The sequence below is a fragment of the Nothobranchius furzeri genome, chromosome 16 (genome assembly GCF_043380555.1).
Source record: "Nothobranchius furzeri strain GRZ-AD chromosome 16, NfurGRZ-RIMD1, whole genome shotgun sequence".
Taxonomy (NCBI): Eukaryota; Metazoa; Chordata; class Actinopteri; order Cyprinodontiformes; family Nothobranchiidae; genus Nothobranchius; species Nothobranchius furzeri.
Genome location: NC_091756.1, coordinates 60,466,341 through 60,494,080, shown reverse-complemented (window position 1 = coordinate 60,494,080; position 27,740 = coordinate 60,466,341). Strand labels below are relative to the sequence as shown.

At 42.1% G+C, this 27,740-nt stretch overlaps 1 protein-coding gene across 2 annotated transcripts in view; it reads right to left on the bottom strand.

The window, feature by feature from the left end:
- Positions 1-27,740, bottom strand: part of sned1 (sushi, nidogen and EGF-like domains 1) — a 63,636-nt gene that overhangs the window by 15,734 nt on the left and 20,162 nt on the right. For both annotated transcript variants that reach the window (XM_054749660.2, XM_070545877.1), the window contains exons 3-21: positions 21,179-21,319; positions 20,918-21,077; positions 20,428-20,553; positions 20,009-20,122; positions 17,893-18,006; positions 17,429-17,542; positions 11,973-12,020; positions 7,374-7,466; positions 7,123-7,254; positions 6,024-6,143; positions 5,616-5,732; positions 4,409-4,552; positions 3,835-4,008; positions 3,578-3,691; positions 3,392-3,505; positions 3,192-3,305; positions 799-915; positions 415-702; positions 137-320 (exon numbers count right to left, since the gene is read on the bottom strand). In XM_054749660.2, the coding sequence (XP_054605635.2) occupies positions 137-320; positions 415-702; positions 799-915; positions 3,192-3,305; positions 3,392-3,505; positions 3,578-3,691; positions 3,835-4,008; positions 4,409-4,552; positions 5,616-5,732; positions 6,024-6,143; positions 7,123-7,254; positions 7,374-7,466; positions 11,973-12,020; positions 17,429-17,542; positions 17,893-18,006; positions 20,009-20,122; positions 20,428-20,553; positions 20,918-21,077; positions 21,179-21,319 (2,528 nt within the window). The remainder of the gene's footprint in view (positions 1-136; positions 321-414; positions 703-798; positions 916-3,191; positions 3,306-3,391; positions 3,506-3,577; positions 3,692-3,834; positions 4,009-4,408; positions 4,553-5,615; positions 5,733-6,023; positions 6,144-7,122; positions 7,255-7,373; positions 7,467-11,972; positions 12,021-17,428; positions 17,543-17,892; positions 18,007-20,008; positions 20,123-20,427; positions 20,554-20,917; positions 21,078-21,178; positions 21,320-27,740) is intronic.

Below are 27,740 nucleotides of genomic sequence, written 5' to 3'. Positions count from 1 at the left end.
GGCAACAGCGACCTCTGCTGGTTAAGACGTAAACTCTCCTCTCTTAATACTTCAGCAGAATGACTTGAGGAACACAGAGAGGATGCCGCAGGTATCTGTTTGTTTGTCTGTCATTCAGAAACATCCTGACCCTGACCTGAAAGTGTGCTCGGTGGTGCTCGCGTTGAGCACAGCAGTGTGAGGCTCGCTCCCCTCTGAAGGCGTCAAAGACACGAGCACCCTGCTGACTGCTGCATGATGAGCAGCCCGGACCAGCCAGCTTAGCCAAACCTGGGAGGAGGACACATTAACCATCTGCAGCTGTTCCACCCGCCGAGGTCCTAGCACATGAAAACACACGTGATTACTAAAGTTTTGTAAGCGTGGGGTTTCATCTGATTGCAGCAGATTCCAGCTGCAGAAACCTGGACTTACTAGTGCGGATCAGGGCAGTGGCAGGCTGGCTTGTGTCATTGCCATTGGTTTTGAGTTTGATGGAGACAGTGGAGATGTTGTAGAGCACACCGGGCACCAGGTCCCGCATGATGTGGGTGGACTGCTGTCTGTCAATGTAGTCTGTTCTGGGGTCGTTCTGGCCCAGGGGCGCGTAGGATACAGCGAACATGCTGATCACACTCTGTGAAGGCTCAGGCTGATCCCAGCGCAGCTCCACCTTGCTCTCCTCCACTCGCAGAACATGGAGACCAGACGGAGGTAGCAGGTCTGGGAACAGTGGCAACCTTCTGTTTCTAATCCATACATTCAATTATTACAGAGCTGCCTTTGTGATGTCTGAGTGTGGTCTGATGGTTCACCGACCTCTCTCGCAGTCTTTGCCAGTCAGGCCTACTTTGCAGACACAGTTGTAGTTTCCTCTCCTGTCGCTCCAGCAGCGGCCTCGATTTCCACAGGGCTTCAGCACGCATGGGTCCTCCACTGGGGGGAGACAGAGACAAGCATGGGCTATAAAACGGGTCATGTCATAACAACCAACAGGTTCTGCAGTGTAAGCATCCATTCGAGCGTAATAGTACATTTATTTATTTATTCAAGACAGACCCCGAGAGATTAATGTTCTAATAAAGCTGAGATATAGAACTGTGTATTTGTTCTTGAGAGAATTATCTCATGTTTGTTTAGAAACACAAGCTCTATTTCATTATTGGATGTATTCTTCTGCCTATTGTAAGTGTTAATCCTGCAACACCTTGAACTAAAACGATGAATCATGATGCAGAAATGCTTTGAGCAAACCAGGAAATCATTGTTATAATATTTTTAGAGGTTTATTTATTTGCACTTCACGGTTCACTCTCCTCTTCCTCAGGCTGACTTTTTGATGCCTTATTGTCTCCAGAAGTGCGTCCCCTGTAAGATCCTGGCTTCTTGTTTCAATGTTTGCCGGTGTTGCTGCGCCTGGTCCAAATACTTTCCTAGTACATTCTTGGCTGATGTGATTATATCGAGCTAGAACATGTGAACTCAACCAAAATTAATGCGGATTCGTTGAATTATTAATTGATATAATGTCAAGAGGAAGAATTTACACATTTATTGCAATATGTTTTCCTTAATTTTGTTGACAAACTAGGAACTGAACTCATTACTCATAAATAAATGTTTTATTGATTAATTAAAGTTCTGACCCAAACTGTTCTCGTTAGAACTCTTTTTAGCAAGTGCTGCGGCCCTAAAGTGAATGTCTAGGTACAAGTTATCACCATTTTCTGAAGTTAACAACAAAAATAGGTATATTTAGCTTTTAGGTAAGTGTAAGGATCATTGCAACATGTGTGCTGTACCAGCATTTACTTTTTGATCTGGTCTACCGGTAGCTGGGTTTTTCTGATCATTTTCTTACATAATTTTCAATAAATAATATTTTCAATTATAAAATGATTGGGTAGTGTGCTTTTGTACACGTGGAGCCTGGTCTACGGAATGCCTTGCCTCTTCCGATCTGCCAGTCAACATCAATTGCGGCCTTCAAGTCACGACTAAAAATGCACTTTTATGACCAGCCATTTACATCTCGGCTCGTTTCTTGTTAAATTATTACTTTGAGTGGTTTTTATTCATATTTTTATTAGGTTTAATTCATTTTTTAGAATAACCATTTTGGCAGTTTTACTTGTTTTATCCTTTGCTCTGTTTATGATACGTGAAGAAGAAGAAAAAGAAAAAGAAAAAGAAGAAGAAGGAGAAGAAGAAGGAGAAGGAGAAGAAGAAGGAGAAGAAGAAGAAGGAGAAGAAGAAGGAGAAGAAGGAGAAGAAGAAGGAGAAGAAGAAGAAGAAGGAGAAGAAGAAGGAGAAGGAGAAGAAGAAGAAGGAGAAGAAGAAGAAGAAGAAGGAGAAGAAGAAGAAGAAGAAGGAGAAGAAGGAGAAGGAGAAGAAGAAGGAGAAGGAGAAGAAGAAGAAGAAGAAGAAGAAGGAGAAGAAGGAGAAGGAGAAGAAGAAGGAGAAGGAGAAGAAGAAGAAGGAGAAGGAGAAGAAGAAGAAGGAGAAGAAGAAGGAGGAGAAGAAGAAGAAGAAGAAAATATCATTTCTATAGCGCCTCTCAAGATAAAAATCACGAGGCGCTTCGCAAAAACAAAAAATATCAAAAATTGTAAAAATATAAAAAAGCATTTAGAAAATGTTTTAAAATATATTTAAAACGAGCAAAAATAAACAATTGTGATTTAAAAGAAAAATTGTTAAGAAAGAGAGAGAGTGAACAGGAAAGAGGGAAGTCAGTGGATCCTGAGGAAGGTGGAATAGGTGGGGAGAGCAGAATAAAGAGAGAGAGGTGAAGAAGGTCATACAAAAGCCAGCTTGAACAAGTGAGTCTTCAGCTGCTTTTTAAAGGAGACCACTGAGTCCACTGATCTCAGGCTCAGGGGGAGAGAGGTCCAGAGTCTGGGGGCCACAGCAGCAGATGACCTGTCACCTTTGACCTTTAGCCTGGTGCTGCACAACCAGTAGGCTTTGGTCACTGGACCTCAGGGACCTGCTGGGGGTGTAGGGACTTTGGGATACGTGTGTTTTAGTACTTCTTTCTGTACTATACGTAAGGCGCTTTGGTCGGCTCTCATGCTGTACTCAAATGCGCTTGACAAATAAAGTGGTATGGTAGTGATACATTTAACTCATTTTTACAACCTTTGTGAGCAGGAGGAATGTTTGCATGAGCTGATAAACATAAAAAAGAGAGGCTGTGCAAATCCACTTACACATCTGGCACCGCTCCCCAAAGAAACCGTCTTTACACATGCACACATAATTCTGTCTGTGACCTCGACACACACCTCCGTTCAGACAGGGGCTGGACTCACAACCGTCCTGTTCTGCACACACACACACAGTAACACATTTATTAGTGCTCTTCGTTAGATTAAACTTTGGTAAATGTGAGGATACAATCCCACTCTACCTGTTTCACAGTTCTGGCCTGTGAAGCCTTGAGGACAGTGACACAAGTATGAACCAGGCTGGTCCTCACACGTTCCCTCGTTCATGCAGGGCTCTGTCAGGCACTCGTTTGTGTCTTCAGAGAAATGAAATACACGTATGGTTAAAACATACACGTGTGAAGGTCATGAGTTTGTTAAAGCCTTACCTATCTGACAGCGGTTTCCACTAAAGCCATCCTGGCACAAACACTGATAGGATCCAATCTTATTTAGACAAGAACCGCCATTAAGACACGGCTGTGACAGGCACTCGTTAATCTCTGTCAAGAAAGGAAACTGAGAAATTAGCCTTTAAAAACCGAGTAGTCCTCATTCCAAATGAGATTTTTATTCGACATCAAGCTGTGACAGACGCTGTAAGTTTTTATTTTGGGGGGGGGGGGGGGGGATGCACGCTACAGACCCTCACAGGTGGGTGGCTGGCTCCAGGCTCCCAGAATGCCACAGATGCTCTGAGTCGCTCTGGGCACAGATGTGAAGCCTGAAAGGCATATGTACACAGCGACGGAGCCTGGCGTTGTAGAGGAGAACTGGACCTCAGCGTGCTTGACGTGTGGGGGCGGCCCACAGCCCAGCTCTGAAACCAACACAAACACACTGATAATGCCGCCACGGCTGCATGGTAACAGCAGCTCAAAAACAGCAAGGCTTAAAGGAGCTCATTAAACCCAAGGCTAGAGGTGCTTTCCATCAAGGCTCCCAGTGTTTGTCCTCCTAAAAATATCTCCAGCATGCCTTTAGAGTGTGTAGACATGAATCATCAGGCCTAATCAGAGCCTACTTTATTTAGCTTGTGCAGCCATCTATACGAGTAAATACGGGGCCTCCAGTGCAGCAACACTAGATTATCTTTAGATGGGAAACTAGAATCTGAGCACCCGATAGCTCAGGATGTCTCCTGCTTCTTCTAATCTTTCAGTGTGCAAATGTCAACATTGAGGACGACATTGTTGTGAGGTGACGTGCGGTCTGCTCACCTGCAGAAGTAAGCACCGAGCTCCTGCTTGTCTGACAGTGTCTGCCGCTGTAGGCCTCAGTGCATTCACATTTATATTTCCCCAAGTAGTGAAAACACGTCCCACCGTTCAGACAGGGACCGGAGGAGCAAGGGTCGGGTTTCCCTGAAAGAAAAGGCAAATGCAGGAATGGATTATTTCCTTTCAACTAGAAAAGAAATGTAATCGTTAGACATTCAGGAAAATTATTATATGACTGAACATCATGAAAAAAATAAACGAAGTATAGGCCGAACGATTCTTCATCACCTGATGGGGGTTTTAGTTCTTTTGGTCAAATACTGAAAACAAGCTCATGTGCTCTGCTTTAGAAGAGAATAAGTGTCTTGGTGTCTGTTTCCAAACTGATGGGAGGATAGAGTGAGAGGGGGTCCAGTCAATCAGGGCTTCATCTGCTGTAATGAGGGCTTTGCTCTCATCTGTCCTGGTGAAGAAGGAGAGGAACTAAATAGAAAACCTCTGGATTTACTCATTGGTCTATGGTCCAACCCCCAACTATGCTGATGAGATTTGAATCACAAACAACAGATGAAGATCCTAGATTCAAGCTGGAGTGGGCCTCCTCTGCTGGGTGGCCAGGTTCAGCCTTTGAGATGATGTGCTCCATGATGGAGCTCAGAATACAACTGTTGCTGCTTTACTTCATAAAGAGTCATTCAAGGTGGTTCAGGCTGCTGATTAGGATGCCTCCTGCAGCAGGTTTTCCCTACGTATCCCACATGGAGGAGACCCCAGGACACACCTGGAACTAACCAGAGAGATTATACATCCTCTAACAGGAGGGGCTGGGTGGTGTTGCCAGGTAGAGGAGTGGCTCTGTCCTCAGCTGCACCTGTTGCAATCATGACTTTAGCTCAGCAGTGGAAAATGGATGGATGGACGTTTTGTGCAATCTCTGGCAATTTTGGAAGAGCTTGCACTTTCTCTTAGCACTTGGAGCAAGGGATGGGATGTAGCTCCGTGTCCGTAAAACTGCCTATTGCATTCGCTGATTCTGATTAGTTTATGACACAAACAGAAACAACCATCATCACCAGCTTTAGGTGAGAGACAATAATCAAAGTTTACCAAGCATCTTCTACTGGATCAAGGTAGAAGATGCTTTTGTTTCGTTTAATCTTGTCTAGCTCTATTCAGATCAGGAATACACCATTCCAGTGACACTCACCCACTTCGCAGTGTTTTCCAGTGAATCTGTAAGGACACACACATCTGTAGCTCCCTGCCTCTTCCTTACAAGATCCTCCGTTACGGCAGGGGTTGGAGGCACAGGTACTGAGTCTAACTGGAAAGAGACAGTCAAAAGGGACTCCTTGAAGCAGAAAGCTCTCTGGGTTTCAATCACACAAAATGCATCTTTACCACTTCATTGCAATTCAAGTCATAACTCAGGGAAATAGCCCATAACTCATGCACAAGTGCACATTACCTAAAGCCTTTGAGCATTGCCATATTTCAAGCTGTAGTGCAAGTGATGGCATGTTTCCTGAGGCATGAAAAGCTGCTGTTGGACCTGAGCCTGAGCAATAGTGCGTATTCAGGTTTGGAGTTAGGTACATTTCATGAATGATTCTACCTTTTTCACAGTGGCTCCCCCAGTATCCATATCTGCATTCACAGGTGTAGCCTCCACCCCGCTCGTAGCAGTACCCCCCATTCAGACACGGAGAGGAGTCGCAGACCGACTGGGGCTGTACTGAAGAACACATAAACAGACTTGACTGTGTTCCACTGAATGGGCAATATTTTTCCGTTATACATGAACTTTACTCAGCTTATAAAAAAAAGATTAAATTTTTATATCATTGTTTGTTTCAAGTAAGTTCGATGACATCAATACCGACATCTACGATGCTAATATGAGCATGGTGGAAAGGTATGCTTGTCCAACTTTGTGTTGCTATAGCGATATGAAGCCTATGTAGTTTCACCTATGGTGCTACATTTGCCCCCTAACATGTTTCTTCTCTATTTCCTGTATTTAGTCAAATTTAAATGTCTCAGAGTAGCGTAAAAAAAAACCTATCCAAACCAACCGGACTGTGTGAGAAGGTAAATAAAACTGGTTTTAACTCAAAACCAACTGTCAGTTATTTCTGGTAACTGGTAACGAGTCCTTTACATCACTGAGGGGGATTTTTGTTCTCAGCAGAATTATTTAAATTCAACCACATTGGAGGGTTTACTCTCATTAACAGTCTGATTTAGGTCAAATGATGAATGATTTTCTGGTAGAGAGCAGAACTCGCAACTCATGTTTCCAGAAATAACAAGTGTCCCAGCCCTATTATACAATGTAAGTCGCTTTGGATAAAAGTGTCTGCCAAATAAACATAAAGCTGTCCCAGACCATCACACTACCACCACCATGTCTAACTGTTAGTTGAATTCCAGACATAACAGAACACACTCCTAAAAGGTCTCACTTTTATCTCACGAGTCCACCCAACATTTCCCTGTTTCACAGGGCCTGGTAGCTTTAGATGGCTTCATTCCCCCTTGATAAATGAAACTGACATTTGAAAACTACATTTCCTCTTTAATATTTATATTTTTGTCAGATAATAACGTTTGCTGATCTGAAACATTGGAATATGATCAAAAAACCACAAGTTATCCTTTTTTCATAGTCATACAGCTGGCATAGTGTACAGCAGCTAGTCTCCGTCTCTTACCATAAGGGTAAAAGTCCATATGATCGAAGTCTGCCCCGGTGTAACACGTACATAAGTGGGTCCCTCCGTACTCCAAACAAGGACTTCCATCAGGACATGGTCTGCTGTTACTGCACAGCTTCGGAGTCACTTCTGAGCGAGAGGAATTATGAAAAACTTTGGTAAAATACCTCTCAGTCTGAGACGTTACAGTGACCCATTCAGCTAAATGCTTGTGAGACACCTGATAGGATTATCCGGATCATACCCACCGAACTGACAGTAGGGTCCTGTGTAGCCTGAGGGGCATTCACAGGTTCCATTGATGTCCGCACAAACGCCGCCGTTCTGGCAAAGACATTCCTCTGCGGGGAAAGAGACGCGGCGTGTGAAAGCTCAATACTGTGGAGTTGGCTTGATCTTGAAAGCAGGTGCTTAAATTAGGTTTAGAGTTTTAACCTCAGAGTAAACACTGGCAGAAGTTGCTTTAATGGTCAACATCAATACCACATGTTGAGTGTCTTTCATCTACCAAAAGCTTCGTACTGATTTGCTGTCTTTTCTTTTTCAGCAACCTTCACAGGACAAGAAATTACCCGTCAGCGCATAGCGCATCCGCTCGGTTCAAACTCTAGGAATGTTTTTGTTTTCCTCTCATGGCTAATTGCAGCAGTGGATCAAAGGATGCAGCCATATCACGGCTAAGTGGCTCCACCTTTGAAGTCGGGGAGCTTGGTGGAGGGGATTAATTTTCTAACGATATGGAGCATATTTTGTTACCAAAATGCGTCGCCCGGGGCCAACGAATGGATTGTTAATTTGCAAGAGCCACTTTCATTGGCCACCTGCACGGCCCGGGCTCTTTGATCTGAGAGTGTGATTAGGCACTTCTGAGTCCCACTACTTTCTCCTCCATGGAAGATCAAGCTTGTTTTTCCGCTGTGCTCCCCAAGTTAGCCAGGCGGGGAAGTATTTGGGAGATTTAAGAGCGCCTATATAATAAGCACTGATAGTTATTTCAGCTAAAGGGTGAGAAGTAGCATGCATTTGTAACAGCTCAGACACAATCAAAGAGCTTTGTAAGGCCGGGGGACTCGCTATCGATATCGTCAGGTGAGTGGAAGTCTGAAGTACAGATCTTCTAAAAACAGGACGAGATACAGAAAGCAAATAAAATACTTTAATTATTCAGTATGTACATATTTTTGAGTCATTTGGAGAAGCAGCTGAGTTTTAAGTGATAATCTGAGGCCATGGCTGACTTCCAGTAGCAATGTGGAAGCGGCATAGTTTAACAGCGCTGTCTGAAGAAATGACCTGAATACCAGAGCTCTGCTTCAACTCATAAAGAAGCCTTTTAAGTCTAGACAAAGCACTTCCTCTTGTTGGTAAACTAATAAAATGCGCTATAAAACAATTATTCACAGGATCCAGTGACTGGTTCCTGTTGTAAACTGGGTGAGGCCGTGTCAGTTTTGATAATTACAATAATCCGTCATTAAAGCAGGTTACAGAGCCAAATTCCTGTGGGATAGCACAGCTCATCTTCAAATGCCCCAGTCTGCTCTCTACCTGCCCAGCTGCCTGCAGTTAGAGTCAGTCAACTAAACATCACACTCATAACTGTGAAATCCTGGAGCACAGGCACAGATCCTTCATTCCCAAGCTACTGCATTCACAGCTCAGATGCTTCACATCATTTTATTTGTATATATGTAACACGCTAAAAAGCAAAGTGATGTATGACATGTCGACAGCAACTGCTGATGTAATGGACATGATCACTGTTGAAACAACATCTGAGAAGACAAAAACATAATAATTAGCAGTATTTATAGAGCACCAGGTTCCTGTATTCATTCACAAACACAGTTTAGGGAATGTTTAATGGAATCGGTAACAAGAATTTGTTTCTCGGTGGGGACTTCAACATTGATTTGAAAAATACGAACAATTTATCAAACGACTTTGTAAAGTCCATGCGTCTACTTGGTCTGTTTCCTCTGATAACCAAACCCACAAGAATTACTGTACAAAGCTCAACGATCATAGATAACATGTTTTGTAATGTTTCAGGGGGGTTGGAGAGTGTTGGAATCATAATGACTGATATTAGTGATCATCTGCCAGTTTTCACGTGCTACAAGAAGATCTTGACATTCTTCTAAAAAAACTTAGTAAATATGACATAACAGGAACAGCCCTAAAATGAATAATGAGTTATTTACATGACAGGAAACAGTATGTTCAAATAAACAATCTGGATAATATTACTTGTGGAGTACCACAGGGGTCGGTACTAGGCCCTTAACTATTTATTATTTATATAAATGATATTGTCTCTACATCTAATATGTTAAAGTGTATCTTATTTGCAGAAGACATGACTTTTTATTATTCAGGAGACGATATTGATCAAACGATAGAAGTGATACAAACAGAGTTGGAAAAAATCTAAGTACGGTTCGATGGAAATAAGATTTCATTGAACACAGATAAAACATATTTTATGATATTTAGTAATAGAAAGTTGAATATAAAACATTAATACAATTAGATGAAATCTGTATTCAAAGAGTAAAGGAAGTTGAATTTTTGGGAGTCATCATTGATGAGGATTTATCTTGGAAACCACATATAAACAATATCAAAACTAAAATAGCTAAATCAATCGCAGTACTACACAGAGTGAAATGGTCACTAGATGACAAATCCCTATATTTATTATATAATTCATTGATCGTACCGTACTTGAACTACTGTGTTGAAATTTGGGGAATAACATATAAAACTATACACGTTCAATTTTTATCCTGCAAAAAAGCAATAAGAATTATAACAAGAAGCAATTAGAGATCCATCCAGCCAATTATTTATCAAATTAAAAACATTAAAATTTTACGACCTAGTAGATTATACTATTTTGAAATGTATGTATAAAGTCGACAAAAAGCACCTTCCAACAAATTTGATCATAAGATTTATGGAAAGAAAGAGTAGTTATGGTTTGAAAGGCAACAAAATATACACAATACCAAAACATAGGATAAATATAAAGGAACGTTGTGTATCAATGTATGGAGACAAAATGTGGAATAAATTAAGTACCGAAATCAAGAATACCAAAACAATAAATAGCTTTAACAAACATATCAAAAATGAAAGGCTTAGCTTATATGATGCTGTGAGATAGATGTATTTATGAAGTAGAGAGAATGAAAGGGAAAACACACATTGTATGTTCTACTTTGTTTCTTTTAGCTGTTATTTTTTGTGTTTTATTTTGCATTATTTGTTTTCTCCTTTCATTAATATAAGAAATAATAATAATAATCATAATTTTTTGTGTACATGTTTGTTTTCTCTCCATTTTTTGCCGAAGCTCAATCAGTAAACCAGGTCAGACAGTTTTTTTTTTTACTATAATAACTTTGTTGTCATTTGTATTTATTTTGGTTAAGGGGAACAGATAACATAAGTTTTGCTTCTTTCTGTTCCTTTTTCGTTTTTTGTTGTCATAAACCTGTTTTGTGTTTTGTTTTTAATAGTGAATAAATGAAAATAAACTTAAAATAATGTTCACACACATGGCTGGCTGTAGCCTAGAAATCTAGAAAAACTGCAGCAGTATAAAGGATTTTGCTCTGCAGGTCAGTCTAGCCTTGCTTCATTCTAGCCTCGGCAGGTCTAACATTGGCTCGGCTAAGTGTAGGCCGGGCCAGTCGCAGCGCACTATGTTAGTAAAGAAATGTTGGGACGGCTTATCACCGTTGTGGCAGAGCTTTTGTTTTTACAGTGATGCAGATCTGCAACAAAACAAAACAACAATGATTGGCACAGGAACGATGTTAATATCAATCGGCTTTGGTATCAAGTCAACACTGGATGATTTAGACGCGGGCTTTTCTTTGACACATGAACAGATAGAGGTACATCTTTAGCCGTTCTTTACAAGACACACACTGCCGACAAATCAGCGTAATGCTGTATGTCTTATGAACGATCTGTGGCGGCATGGTAATGAGAGAGTTTTGCAGCATTCGTGCTGCATTGCTTGGTAGTAATATTGCTGCAACGCCCAACTTGTGAATGCATACTAAGCCTTGGCGCAACAGAGGGAGGTGTCATGTGGGCAGTTACTCCCAAGCTCCGGCTGGCAACTATATTGAAAATTAAAGTAAACACGGGTCGTAAGTTTCACCTTTGTAAAGAGAATCAGCTGAGGTGACAAGCTGGAGTGATGCAGAGCTCCTGGAGCTTCTCTCTGCTAGAGCTGGAGCACAGATCACCAGAGATTGCACGGGGACTGTGGGGGACTGTTAGGAGCAGCTTGTTAAAAAAAACGTAGTGAGCGCAGCTTCAATCACAATAAAAAGTAAGTTATAGCCAAGATAAATGGAAGTCCCTGGCAGCGCAGATGCTGGCCCATACCCCCTTTATGCCGCCATTGCGTAAAGTTTTGCAACAAGGACATGATCGCACCACATCAAAGCCACGATTTGACCACTAATGAACAACCAAAGGCTCCCTGATGCCGGCTCAGCATTGCAGCAAATTGGCAGCATTGTTTTCTAAAAGAGGCTTTTGTGTTCTTCTTCGACATTTTACGGCAGATGGCCCCATTGACTGGTTTCAGTAGTGATGAATACGTCACATTATTCATGTCTGATTGGTCCTAGCACTGTCCAACAGCATGCAAAGACAGTCTGAAAGACAACCGTAGATTCCAGCCTACGACTGAGTTCTGTCTATGGGTCGTGGCCGGACTATACATTTACACGTACAGGATGACTTGCCAGGCTAGGCTGGCAGCGCAATGAGAACAAAACAACGTTTTAGCAAGGCTTCAGCAGCAGTGAGTCTTACTTTACCTGTTTGATTTAGAGCCTCAGAGGAATTTATTTGTGGCATCACCAGCTCTAAGAAACAAAAGAGAAAAAATGATTTAGGTGCTTATCGCATTAATAATTTATTCTACTAACGTATACTAACACTGTTTTAGTTACTTCATACAACACCGAACTGAAAATAGCACATAACTACGAAGGATGCTGTGGTTAAGTAGTGTTGAACATGCAAATCACGGGACTGTTCCCTATACTAAAAGGAACCTAGGCCTCCTCCCCCTCCGGTCGGAGTCCCCTGAACGAAAACAAAACAAAAATAAATAAACAAAATAAAATAAGTAAAATAATAAAAAAGTAAGTGAATTAAACATGTTATTTTCCGGTCCGCTTTGCCTCATATCCCGAATCACACGTTGTACTTTAGTTTAAATGAAAAATAGAATGAAATAAATGTTGACTATATCTGTCACACAATTTGAGATTTATTAGCTTGCAAACATTTATAATGAAAAAGACTACAAATCAGACGCGACATATGACATCACCATAGTCTCTTCTCCCTCAGCATAGCTGCTATTTACCACATTCCCAGATTTATGGTGGTTTTCTCCATGTTTAACACTCCTTTCATCAGGATGGGAAGCTCGCTAAACTCAGCCATTTTCCCGTTGTCTATTCTGATGACGTAATTGTGGTGAGATGAACAGTTAGAGTCCTCTATGTGTTTTTACACAAAACCTAAAGTAACTTTAGCTATTTATCAAAAATAAACGCTTTCTTCGCATCAAAATGCATTTAAACTTCACAGAAATCACATGGTGCATATCAGCAGCATTGGGCAAGTTACTTCAAAACTGTAATGCATTATTTATTACTTGTTACCCTCATTTTAAAGTAATTCATTACATTACAATATTACTTATTTAAAAATGTAAGGCATTACACTACTTTTGCATTACTTTAAGTTACTTTCACCCAAACAACTTCAGTATGAATCTGGTCATGTGACGCTCAGTGAGCTCATGACATATATGTGGAAGGTGATGTGGTGTCTGAGCTAGGGTTGCTGTTAAAAACAGTCAGATATAATAACAGTGCTTTAAAATGATTGTTTATTAAATAAAAACAACAACAATCTGTACTCTCAGCACGCCGCCATCTTAACTGAGCAGGGAGTGAGGTGGTGGTGGCTCCAAGCCTACATTTGCCTTGGTCCCCAAATGCCTTGATACGGCCCTGGATGTGGGACTGACTTCTGGGGTGATCTGCTTCTATCACATGTATAAATATTAAATGCTTATATATTATTGCTTTTCACTGGTAAACATGTGTATTGGGGATAAATCTACCTACTCTTTTCCTTTTCAAGCACTTTGTTTTGTCTTCTTGATTTTATTAGAATAATTTCCTGCCCTTTGTCTCTCTAACCTTCCTGCATGCTGCTTGTTTTCTCCGTCTTCCAGAAAAACTGTAAACTAGATTTCCTACTTTCTAACCATCCAGCCAAAGGGATCTACGGAACGCAAAAAAAAAAAAAAAGCTGAATATGCGCTGCGCTCCAGCAGCAATGAGTTGAAATCACCAGGCCACAAATGATGAACTCAGCTGAAAAGTACCTGAAGTACCAGAGAATATGGGCTGATATAAACGATCACAAACGAATGACATTGTTTTGGTGGAGCGATTCTGTGAATATAACAGCGGCCGCGCGCAGGACGCAGCTGGAGTATTTGAGCCATCACCGCTGCGTCCTCTCTGCTCATAGAATGCCGCAAAGCTGAGTCCATAAATGACGTCATATATGTGGATACTGGATCTTTTTTCGGACTTCCCGCAATTTGAATTTTTAGGAAACCCACATCTTGATTCTGGGTTTAAAAATGCGTTGTAATTACCGCGTTACTGACAACTGTACCGAGTAAATATTACCATTTTCTTTCCCTGTAATGCCTTACATTACCACATTACAGCAAAAAGCAATGCATTACAGTAATTAATTACTTTAGTACCATGTTACTCCCAACACTGCATATCAAATGGTATCAGATAATAACTTATCAGCTCATAGACTCTCATTCATTTTATGGACAATGGCGGCCCATGGATCTGGGGTAGATAAGGCTCCCTAGACATAAAAATTATACATATAGTGAATGAACTGAACGCAGCTTGAAACTAGGGTTTTTGTACTGTCCTGACAGTACACCACACTTCAGTTTCAAAACAACACACACAATCCTGGACAAAGATGAGTACAAGACAGTCAAACTACAAGAAGAACAAAACTAAAAGAACCGAAACAACATTGCATGAGATTTTAGAAAACGTGTCACTCAGGGGCTGAAAAACAACAAGAAAAATGTCACAGAGAGATCACTCAAACATCTGCCAGCACTGCAGCTAATCCCACAATACCTCGTATGCGTGAGTGTGCACATCGGCAAAGTTCCAACCACGTGTAGACATGGAGGACGATGTTAAAGGCCGGCTAAGAGAGCAACGTGAGCTAAGTATTCATGTGGGAAATCTTTTTAACACTACAAACGGCACAAACACGTCACTAAGCCACTTCAGGAAGCAGCTTTAACTTGTCAGGGATGATGAACTCACATTAAAAGTTCAATCCACAAGTTCTACTTAAAGCTTTACCATACAAGTCCGACGTTATCCTACTAGTGCCAGAGGCAATGCTGCCTTCTCTAAGCTCTCAGGCATCTGGGATGAGCCATTGCACAATGGAAATGTGGATTGTGGTCAAACAAATCAGCATTTTAGATCTTTTTAAAAAGAAATGGACACCATGTGTTGCTGAAAAAGACAAAAAGTACCTTCCTGGCTGTTCCAGTAGCGCATCCTAAAGCCAGTCTTGTGATGGTCTGATGTTGTGGAAGTGGAAAGGTAATTTCCTATTCTGTGATGATGCAATAATGCAGAAAACTGCTATGGGATTACAACTCAGCATATAATGCTTAAGAGCACATCTTTTCTAGGGATGTCCATTTGTTTCAACAAGGAAATTCTGCATGTTTGCAGAAAGAAAACAGTTACAGTTCTTAGGGAGGTGGAGTGTACAGTCGGTAAAGACGGCTCTCCCTTGCCCTGCCTCCATCATGCCTCCATCTAAATAGGATAGATTATCCAGAGTTATCTCTGTAGTTATGCTGCTATAGGCTTAGACTGCTGGAGGATACACTGACCACTTTTCACACTCTACTACTTTCTTCTACTATCTGCTCTTTCACTGCAATTTCAGCTGTTAACTTTATTTTCTCTCTAAGTGTTTTTCTCCCCAGAAGAAGCTACAACGATGTTCTGCTGAGCTGTGGTGGCCTCATGGAGGGGGCCATCGACTAGCACACTGCTGCTAACCACTTCAACATTCTCTCTCTCCTGATAATAACATTTTACTCTCTTTGACGTTGGATGTGCTACTACTAGTTTATCCGTTTAATTATAGATCCACTAGGATAAATACAATAAAGTTTATCTTTCACCTAATAGAATATTTACTAAGAAATCACAATAGAACTATAGACACATTACTTTGTCTTTGTGTCTTTGTGTGTGTGTGCGTGCGTGCGTGCGTGCGTGTGTGTGTGTGTGTGTGTGTGTGTGTGTGTGTGTGTGTGTGTGTGTGTGTGTGTGTGTGTGTGTGTGTGTGTGTGTGTGTGTGTGTGTGTGCTCTGTCTTCTTGATCCCCAGTGAGTCGTGGAGGATGGCTGCTTATACTGAGCCAGGATTCTCTGGAGGTTTCTTCCTGTTAAAAGGGAGTTTTCCTCTCCACTGTCGCTGCATGCTTGCTTAGTATGAGGATTGCATCAAGTCACTGACACTAGTCAGTGACTTGATGCAATTTGCTGGGTTCCTTATATAGGAAACTTTATTCCTGATTGGCTTAATGAACTGACCTGAATTGGAATGTTTATTATGTGAAGTGCCTTGAGACGACTCTTGTCGTGATTTGGCGCTTTATAAATAAACTTGAATTGAAATTGAATTGAACTTCTCGCTGTCCTTAGAGTCACCAACTTCTAATAGTTATGAGATGGAAACAAAAAAAATGGACAAACTTTTTAGTCCTCCAACTTTTTGGGAATTTATTGCAAGACTAACAATTAAGGAATTATTTTTTTTTAGAAACAATTTAATTAAAATTGACTAAAGACGAGACATCTTGGGCTTACAATGCACTTCCCAGAGTTTCTCAATTAAATAACGGACAGACTTTAACATGCGCCGTAGTTCAAAATCCTTTTGATTCAATTTTATGAGCAATTATTTTGCTTCAACAAAGAGAGGTTCAACATATTTTCTGAAAATTTGAATTTTATTTATATTTCTGAAGTGGGAACCAATGTTTGAGTCTTAAGAGATGCAGCATCAGGTTTAGTCATTCCTGATTTCACTTGAACAGTTAGTCCACTGGGCCCATTTCCGCTGCAGACATCCGGTAGAACAGAGGGCCGCAAAGTGTGGCCCGCTGGCCCTTTGGTCAGAGTGACTCGTAACCCCTCACTCACTCAGGGATCCCCTACACACCATAATCTGTGGCATCTCAGGTCATACTTTGTGGTGCTACTCATACTTTTGAATACATACATGAACCACATCCTCCAAGTGTTGTGTCCTGCAACTCATTTGAGATGTTGCACCGTTTTGCTGCTTCATGAAGTTACTTCATAACAGATTTGTGACAGGAAGGGAGAGTGACAACCACTTACTCAAGATAAATCCAGCAGGACAAAATCTAGAGCTGCGTTTGTGAGACTCAGCCATAAAATGGATCCCAGGCAAAGATGAGTGAAGATCCTCTTCTTTGTCTTTTTCCTTCACGGGTCGCCACAGCTAGCCATCATTCTCCATTTAGTCCTATTTTCTACATCTTCCACCAACTTTCCTCTTTCATCACACCCATAAACCTCCTCTCAGCCTCCTGGCTGGTGGCTCCATCCGCAGCATCCTTCTACCTATGTCATCATTGTCTCTCTTCTGGACATGTCCAAACCGTCTCAGTCTGCCCTCTCTGTTTTAATCTCCAGTACATCTAACCTGAGTGGTCCCTCTGGTGTCCTCATTCCTGATCTTACCCATTCTCGTCAACCATGACCTCCAGTTTGACCTTTTTTAAAAAGGGTAAATGTGTAAAATTGACATTTTCACAAAACATTTCAAACATGTTTATGATGAAGCATTAAATACCTCATAGAACTTATCATTATTATTATTATCATCACTATCTGGCGTTAAGATCAAGCCATTCCTTCTTTTGCTCACTTGATAGATAAAGAAATCTTTAACAGCCAAAATACAGAAGAGTCTCTGCAAAATTTAATATTCAATCATTTCCTGGGGCCGTTTTCTTCCGTTTTTGCCTCAGCTGATAAAAAGACAGCATGTCAGGAAGCCCCGCCCCCAAAAAATGACCTGTGAAAAACACATTTCCAACCAAGCCTCTCAAGCAGAACGTATGCTGACATCACCTGCTTCACAGAACGCTCCAGTGAAAGTGGCAGGACACGAACAGGTGAAGCCAGCCACCTGGTCGATGCATTCTCCTCCATTCTGGCAGGGCTGGGATTCACATTCGTTTATGTCTGAAAGATGTAAAAATAAGTTGAGAGGCTTCAGTCTTACACACCATAAGAGTCAGAGAACTGGACTTGCCATGTGAAAGCCTGGCGTTTCAGTGACCAGGTGTCTGGTATTAGAGGTAATCTGGTTCATGAACTCTGGTCATTTCATTTCCAACTGGGTTTAAGTTTCTTTGACAATCAGTTACGCCAGAAGTGGGATTAGTAAAATGGTGTGAGAAGGTGTTCTGGAATAAGTGCAACCCATCTGTCTGGTAAGACTGGGAAGCACTGACAGAAGCATCTGCTAAAAGACTGAGGTTAATGCAGAAAGCAGTCAGAAGGATTTCCACCGGAGAGAGAAGCCTGCTCACCTGTCTCACACGCCACACCGACGTAACCCGGCTCACACACACAGGTGAAGTTCCCGGTGCCTTGTACACACGACGCGTTGTTAAAGCAGGGCCTGTCCTCACACTCGTCAACGTCTGCAGCACACAGAGACAGAGAGACACTCACCCACGGACTGTTTACTCAGCTGATCATTACACAGCTCCCCTCATTCTGGAAATATGTGCTGCTAGCTGTCAGGATTAGATGCATCTCCACATGATGGAGTGTGGGCTAAGAGGGCTTAGGAAAGCATGATTAAAACCTAATTAAATGTCTTATTTTAACGATATAACACAAATACAGTCTGCAGAAAATCAGTTATTTGGTTTCATGGGAGGACAAATGAAACTTCTGTAAAAGCAGTAAACAGAATACAGGAATTTCTTCAGTTAGGGTTGAGCATTTTAAAAAGTTTTGACTAAAAGTCGTCACAAAGCTTGGAGCCACGCTGTACCTTTTAGAAGTAGATAAAAAACAACTAACTCAGAACAAATAAAACATAAAAACACAAAATATCCCAAAAACTGATTTTCTTTGTGTATTAAATGTCCTGTAAACTGAGAGCTACCGACCAATTTTTGTTCATTCATGATGACAATAAAGGTTTACCATTTTCATTTTGGTGCACCTAACTTGAAAAGAAAGAAATGTAAATGTGCAAACATCACAGCCTCGTACCTGGAGATATGCTAACAGGCTAGTTCTGTGTAGCTGGGCTTTATTTGATACCTAAAAGATTACGCTTCTTGTAGGGGGTGACTTGCTCTTTAAAGAGCAAGTCACCCCCTACCAGAGTCTAACTCCACTCCCACTTCATGTTTGAAAAATGCAACAAATGCTGTTGCCTAGCAGACCGAGAGGGTGGAGCCGCTAACAAATACACACACTCATGACATTGTGACATCATAATGTACCAGTTTACATCATAGCATACCTCTTAGCCAATAGCGACGGCAGATTTAAATTAAATTACAGTGCAGAGTTTTTACCTGACGACGGCGCAACACTGCCAGTTTTAGGCAGAATATTTAAATTTTAACTAAAATGCACTAAAGTGCAAAACTATTGACTACACGTGTCTGCAGCACGATTAGACACGCATTTATTTAGTTTATCAGAAAAAAAAGTTGATTTGGGGTGACTTGCTCTTTAATAGATTCATTAAATAGATCAGAACGTGTCCCTGAATTATAAAAATGACATTTGATCATCTGAGTCAGCTCGGCGCTCTGATGACCCTGAATGTCACAGACGATTTTTTATTTAGTTTTTTGATGACAGCCGATTCAATCTGGTTCAACGAATAAGTTTCGCTTCAAACTGAAATTTACACCTAAACTCTGAACTCATAATCTGTTTTGGAACAGATTTACTAGTTAAAGCGCAAGTCACCCCCAAATCAACTATTTTTTTCTGATAAACTATATAAATGCGTGTCTAATCGTGCTGCAGACACGTGTAGTCAATAGTTTTGCACTTTAGTGCATTTTAGTTAAAATTTAAATATTCTGCCTGAAACTGTCAGTGTTGTGCCGTTGTCAGGTAAAAACTCTTCACTGTATTTGAATTTAAATCTGTCACCGCTATTGGCTAAGAGGTATGCTATGATGTAAACTGGTACATTATGATGTCACAATGTCGTGAGTGTGTGTATTTGTTAGTGGCTCCACCCTCTTGGTCTGCTAGGCAACAGCATTTGTTGCATTTTTCAAACATGAAGTGGGAGTGGAGTACGCTTCTTGTAAGGGGTGACTTGCTCTTTAAGTCCCCGTTGCCATGGTGACCAAGATGAACACGATAACAAAACCTCTAAATTTCATCTCAACACAGCCAGCTAAAGCTGGAGCTCTCCCTCCCTGGAGAAGCCCTGGTCAAAAACACACACACACACACACACACACACACACACACACACACACACACACACACACACACACACACACACACACACACACACACACACACACACACACACACACACACACACACACACACACACATGATTCTGTACATTATCACTTTAGGTCAAAGAGGATTTACGAGGAAGGAAATGTGAAAATCTGACCACAGCTGATGACAGCGTGGTGCCTAACGTACCTGTTTCACAGTGAATCCCCGTGTAACCAGGAGGACAGTCACAGATGAAACGACTGATCAGATCTTTACACGTCCCCCCATTCTGGCACGGGTCTGAGGCACACTCGTTGACATCTGCAACGACACAAAGGAGGTAGTATGGTGCTTTTAATTACAGGGAAACATCTGGTGAGGGATAATAAGCTAATTTCCAAGGATAATGCATCGGGCTGGCACGAAACTGATGCAGGTATTAAGGAAATACTCAGGTGTCCCTCTGAAAAGTCTGGTGAAATCTAATATTTGCTTTACAAGTTGACGATATTTTTCCTGGCTGATCTCATGTAGACAAAGAGTCATTCACAGCGTGCAGCACGCGTCAAGCAAAAAAAATAAATAAATAAATAAAAAAGCAGGAAGTGGTGTCAGCTATAACTCACTGATTTGGCACCAGCGACCGGTAAAGCCCGCCAAGCAGGAGCAAGTGAAGGAAGGGTTGCCTGTAATGCAGTCGTCGATGCACTGGCCTCCGTTCAGGCACGGGCGCAGGTGTGGGCACACCGATGCTGCAGAAAGGTGTTGGTGTCACAGGAGACCAAGAAACAAAATTAGGGTGAAATGGAGCATTTGAAGATCTAAACTACTCTAAACTCTAAACTTCTTCCTGTTAAAAGGGAGTTTTCCTCTCCAACGTCGCTAAATGTTTGCTTGTGAGGATTGCTGTAAAGTCCCTGACACGAGTCAGCGACTTGGTGCAACCTGCTGGGTTCCTTATGTAGGAAACTTTTTACTGATTGGCTTAATGAACTGACCTGTACTGGAATGTTTACTGTGTGAAGTGCCTTGAGACGACTCTCGTCGTGATTTGGCGCTATGTAAATAAACTTGAATTGAATCGAATTGAATTGAATTCCTAGCAGAAGCCCTCACCAGAGTTGCAGCTACCCACTTCCACATTTGCATCATCTATACGGAAGACCCATCTGCCTGGGTAGCCCACGTTGGTGGTCCCCTCAACACCAACCACATCCGTGGTACGAGAGCCAGGGATGTTGAAGTAGCGTGTGCCATCACCAGCATTAAAACCTGCCTGGGAAAAGCGTAGCACAAGTAGTCAAAGATGGCTGAACAAAAACAGGTTGGACTTGCTGAATGAGATTAGATTACCATTGACCAGCCAGGTGATCTTACCTGTGCTGCAATCCCTCCCAGCCCAGTCAGGTTTCCTCCACTGCTGGCATGCCTGCCTGTTGTCCAAGTGATGGTGTTGTACTGGAAGATGGTGAAGGAAATCTCTCCGTCTGTAATGAGCACCACTTGGAAAGTATTTACCTGCAGAGCGAAGGAAAACTTCTGAATTAGATCCCAAAGGAGTACAACTTAGTAGTGCTGCTTTTCTCTACATACTAGGGGTTGTATGGACTAGTCGACTAGTCGACTTCACGGCTCTGTAGTGACTTTTTATGCCTGTCATCGACTAGTCGCTGTCACGTGATAATGACTGACAAGATGCAGTCCTCGGAAAACACAGCAGGTGATGAGCCCCTGCGCGTCGGGAGGCAGAGGCGACACGCTGTGCCAGAGCGTCGGTACTGACACCGGCGGTAAAACGGACATTTAACCAAACTGTGACCTTTACCCTCTTGTAATTTTACCTTCCCCTCACCCCCATCCTAATCTTAACCAGCTTGCGCATGCAAAGCTCTGATCGTTGACGCGCTCCAGACATCTGCGTCCTGAGCACCGCCAAATCAGGTGTCTCCACCTCAAAAACAAATTAAACACGCGATCGTTCATGTCGGCTCATTTCCTTTCATGTTTTCTGTCTTTTATTTGTGCCTGATGCGTTTCGCTGCTGCGGAGCGAGGCGCACCACCTGTTTTGTCCTCCGGTGACGCACCCCCAATATTCCACTATCTCCGCTCCGCTCCGGCACGAACTCCGCAGCAAAAACGGTCCCGTTGTAGTCGGCGGGCGAGCGGCGAGCACTCCGCTGTTTTAGCGGTCGGTAGATCTTTTAGAACTGCAGTTCAAAGGTAACCTGGCAAGCCAGACTAAATAAATGTATTATTTAGTCTGGCCATGCTCCATTGATGGCTCTTGGTTGTGGGGCGGGTTCTACCGTTGTCTTTCAAATGATCTCTGCATGCTACTGGACAATGAATGTGACATACTCTTGTTTCACTCTGTTGCATCATCCCACCCACCAGGCATATAGAGTGCCCTGATTGGCCCACAAAGCAGATAAAGCTCTGTGATTTGTTCACTAAGCAGATAGAGCACTATGATTGGCCCACCATTATGGACCAATCACAGCTCTTTATGTGTTTGAAACCCCTCTAGAGAGCTGTGATTGGCCAGCCAGAGTCCTGGTAGGAGCTGCTGAGGTTCCAATGGAGCATGCCTAGACCAAACTTTGCAAAGCAAGAATTTGGTCTAGTTCACTAGGCTAGTTCAAAGGTAACTCATGAGGTGAATATATATGAACCCAGGTAGCAGTTTCTCTTTAGGACTGAGAGGAGATGCAGGAAGATAATAAACAGACAGGACAGAAAAATAGTCAAATAAAAACAAGTTAGTTTTTGTACCTGCTGGTTGCAACAAACAGACACCATTGAAGGTAATCAGAAGTGAGGAACAGAAAATGAAATAATTATTTTAATGTTTAGAGCAGCAGGAACACTGAGAGGCTGCAGGCGCATCAGTGAGTTTGCGGCCGCTGCGCAGGGGGAGGGGGGAGAGGGCTGAAGCAGGGGGAGGGGGGAGAGGGCTGAAGCAGGGGGAGGGGGGAGAGGCCTGAAGCAGGGGGAGGGGGGAGAGGGCTGAAGCAGGGGGAGGGGGGAGAGGCCTGAAGCAGGAAGAAGAAACTACTGTTGTTAAAAGAGATGTTAACTTAGAAAATGTGGGCGCAATTTTAATTGTCAAAACTCCAGTGAACCTACCGACCCCCCCCCCCCCCCCCCCCCGTGCCGCTTAACGTGTATGACGTCATCAACGACTAGTCAAAGTCAACTCGATTTTCATTACTTGACTGTCGACTTAAAAAAAAATTAAGTCATGCAACCCCTAGTACAAACATCATAAAATAAATAAAGGTTCACACGAGTGTCTTTACAGAAACATGGATGTTTTCTAGGTCAACAGTTTACATCAGTGTTGTCCGATTCTACAAAATAAGAGTTCAAATACCGTTTTATTATTGAATGTAAAGGCTGTGAATGAAAGGCTTAACCCTCTCTTGAAGAAAATACTAGTGTCTGTTGTCTTTCATGTCAGATCTTTAAACTTTTACCAGCATCTCGTGTTGATAAATGATGAAGTTAAGAGTTTTTTTTGTTAAATCTTAATTATCTCAAATAATAAACAAGATCCAGTTTAATACAGCAAGATTCTGATTGATGATGAAGCACTCCGGGTGTGTGCTGTGAATGATGCTCAGCTATAAGCACAGCAAACCTTAACCCTCTTCATTCCTTGCACATCCAGGTGATTTGACTTCACAGAGTTCACCTTTTCCCATCCTGGCTCGTCAGTGGAGGAAAAGTGAAAAGTTATTGTGGTGGCAGATCTGTTTTGTCCACATCTGCATCCTCTTCAATAAATGAATATTGTCTCTTTCTAAAATTTTCTGATTGGCATTCCTTCCAGTTATTTATAAAATACAACACAAATCTAATATACAACCAGGGTTCGAAATACGGGGGAGCTAAGGGGAGCCTGGCTCACCTGAGAGGGTGACAAGCTCCCCTTGAAGCCCTAAACTTACACGCCCAGGGGGAGGCCCAAAAAACACCCTGTTTTTATATTGCGTTAATGATATGGACTCTCAGGAGCCTTTTGAGTGGAAAAAGGCAGAGAGAGCGTAATGTTTGTGCGCTCCAGGCAGTTGTGTCCTGCGCACGGCCACAGTAACAGTTACAAAGTGGCGCCGCCCAAAAAAACATTATTAACACATTTCATGTCCGCTCAGGTTCTCTGGTCGTTCTGTCTTTGTTGTGCCTGACGCACTTTGCTACTGCAGAGCTCATCACCTGCGCCCCGGTGACTTCACCTCGCTGGCACGGCCGCGCGGCGCACGCTTCGCTAGTTTATGTGGTCGGTAGGTCCTTTTGATCTGTTCAGTTCAAAAGTAACTCATGAGGTGAAAAGGTAAGAAGCCAGGAAACAGTTTTCCTGGAGGATTTAGAGGAGATGCAGGAAGATCGGAGACAGACAGGACAGGAAAATACCGTAAATAAATAAATTAATAACAGAAAACTCAACTAAGTTCTTGAAAAGGAAAATGAAGGTAGATTTATTCCACTACACGTTTTGTACTTTCTAAAGCAATGATTATAAGTATGTAATATTTATATCTTTGATAAAATTCACCTGCAAAACTTAGTCCCACAACCAGGGTCGTATCAAGACATTCTGGGGGACAGGCTAAAACAGACATTTATGTTTATGTTGATGTTTCTGTTTACGTTTCTGTTTCTGTTTACGTTTATGTTTACATTTATGTTTATGTTTATATTTATGTTTACATTTATGTTTATGTTTACATTTATGTTTACGTTTATGTTTATGTTTACGTTTATGTTTACATTTATGTTTATGTTTATGTTTATGTTTACATTTATGTTTATGTTTACATTTATGTTTATGTTTACGTTTATGTTTACATTTATGTTTATGTTTACGTTTATGTTTACATTTATGTTTATGTTTATGTTTACATTTATGTTTATGTTCATGTATTTAGCAGACACTTTTGTCCAAAGCGAATTGCAAGTGAGACATTTCCCAGTGTGAACAATAATTCTCTAGTTGACCGTAATAAAAACCGCTCCTTGTGTGCAGTAACGAAGGTCGGTTAGGCTGAAAAACACTACGACCACATGACAAAGGGAAGCCTGTTTGTTCCATTGTTTACCTTTACCTCTTCCTTCTTCTATGAGGCCAAGCTGGTGGAGATCATGCACATAGAGAACTTCCATTGTTCTGCTCGTAGAACTGACCTCCAGGGGAAAACGGTGCCTTAATGGAAGCATGTCTCTTTAAAAATCCAGTGTTAATGTAGGACCACACGATCCGTACACATCACGAGCACTGATGTTTCTCTGCTTTACATCTTTTATTGATGCCAGCCTGAATGACCTCTTTCATCACCACCAAGAACCAGATGTTTCACCAAAAGCAGCTGACAGCAGCACTTGTGTCCATTAAGCTTCTGCTGATCTGAGTTCATATCTGGCCTCCTGCTTGAGGTTAAACGTTGGACAGTGTGCAGTCACAAGGCTTCTTTTAATGACATTCCAAAGCCTGAGTGGTTTTCTTGATCATGACGACACGACATTTATCACAGAGAGCCATTGGAAAGTCAAAAAGTCATGTGCATCCACAAGAAGCTTCTGACTTTGGTCTGCAGACTTTATTGTTTTTACTGTAATTTTGTGTTGAAATGTCTGGAATGAACAATGAATAGTTTGCTCTCTAGCCTCCACACACACCCAGCAGCAACATGTTTGATTTTGTCGGTCTAGTCTAGTTTAATTTGTACCTTACTGATTATCACTGGACACCAAAAGGCGACAGAGCTTTTGCCAGTGTGTGTTTGCTGATGTTTAAGGTTCTGGAAAAATAAGTCTTAACCAGCTGGTTGGATTTTAAAGGTGTGGTTCGCTCGTCTCACCACCACTTTTGCAGTGGTTGTTAGTAGGAATGAAGACAGTGTTAAGCCGGGCGTACACTGTGCGACTATTTCACTCGCAGCGTTCACCTTCAGCTCAAACTGTACGACTTCCTCGCAGAGCAGATCTCACGAGTCATGTGCTCACACTGCACAACCCAGTTCTCGCATGCGACCTGACTGCTCACACTGTACGTCTGGTAGCAACACGTCGGCCCTAAAAATATGCTAAAAATAGCAGTTTTTACTCAACACGTCAGACTTTTTTTGTCTTGTCTTGCCTGTTGTCCTTCGGGAGTGCTGCAGGAGGACACACAGGGATTTATGGGGGTTGGATGAGGAAAACGAAATAAAGAAAGTAAATCTGTGTTTTGTGATAGTTTAATTTGACATGAACACGACAAACACGCTTTCTTGACAATCTTTGTGAGTAAAAAAAGTGTAGAAACAAAAACGAACAGCGTGTGTTATTAGGGAAATAGCGGGCGAGCGGTGTTGATGCAGGATTGCGCATGCACCGTGAGCGGTTCTGATACTTTTTGGGTCGCAGCGCCGCTTCAACAGTGCGATACCCTCACGAGGGACGAGCAAAATATTAAACAGTCCGTGCGATCTCACGACTGCTGATCGGCAGCTGGTCACGTGGTGTTAATCGCCTCTCGTAACCCCCTGTACACTACACGACCGCTCGGCGCAAAACTCGCCCCGACCTCGTGGATTCTCGCACGACTGGAAAATCGGCTAAAAAAAGTGCAAAAGTCGCACAGTGTACGCCCGGCTTAAGTTGTACTCTGGGTACAAAATGCCCTGGTGCTCCTGTTTCAGGAGAAGATTGCCAGATTCAGGTTCAGACGACGGGATTTGGAGTGTTACGTCGCGATATTTGGACATCTCACCTGTGATTGGCTAACAGCAATGTGACTACCAATGTTGATGTTTTATCTCCACAATAACACAAGCCTGGAGGAATTTAGCCATGTGATGGAATTGCTAATGCGAACAGTTAGCATCCAATAGCCGAGATGCTCTCTGCTGTTACCTGGACGCGAAAACAACAGCCTTCCCCGTCGTGAATCAAGATGGGTGAGTGCATGAATGGTAAGTGACTGTCATGGTCTGAGGCATTTCCCCTCACTAATCTCCACCAAGGCATCACTCCTGCAGGTGGCCGGTTCCGGGGAGCAGCTCAGCTGCAGCCACTCTGCTGCAATCACCGGCTGGCTATGAGAGGAGCGGTCTGAGACTTTCACAGCGTCGGATGATTTACTCTGTTTGGGTATTCGACCAAGTTTCGAGCTTTAGTAAATGACTTCTTGTGTGTTTGTTTTTTGCCCCGCGCCTCGTGTGACTGCTATTCTTGTGCTGCAGATATTACTCCACATCATCTCTCCCGCCACCTAGGGATGGGTACCTTTGACATTTGAATCGATTCGGTACTGATTCCTGGTACCTAGGAATCGATACCGGTACTTAATGGTACCAATTTTCAATACTTTTGAGTGTTTAATATTTTAATTCTCTTTTATAATTAAATATATATTTTTCTCAATATATAACAATATTTGATAAATATCACGATAAATAACATACAACTGTTTGTATTTTAACATCGTCCTTGTAGTTTTATAAGCTGATAATTAAACTGAAGCAAACATCTTTACTGTGAACTAAATTTACTGTGTATCTTCATTCCTTTTGCCGTCTTTTTTCATTTGATTTTTCCTACTGGGAAGTTAGAATTTCCGAGGAGAAAGCGAACGCACCATTAGCTGATAACAATGGTAGCAATGGAAGCTAACATATCAAGCTAACGTTATCTTAAACAGTTTATTTAGCTGCTGGAGCAGATTAAAACGATGATGCCTCACACTTAGATCGTTGTCGCTGGTTTCATCTTCACCCAATCACCCGTCGCATTTAGTAAAGTGAAGCCAAACTTTAGAGCGTGTTCAGGTTCTTCTAGTCGGGAATTCGGAGTTCCGAGGAGAAAGCGAACGCACCATTAGCGAAACCGAAGCTAACATATCAAGCTAACGTTATCTTACATAATATTTACCTACCGGAGCAGATTAAGATGAGGAT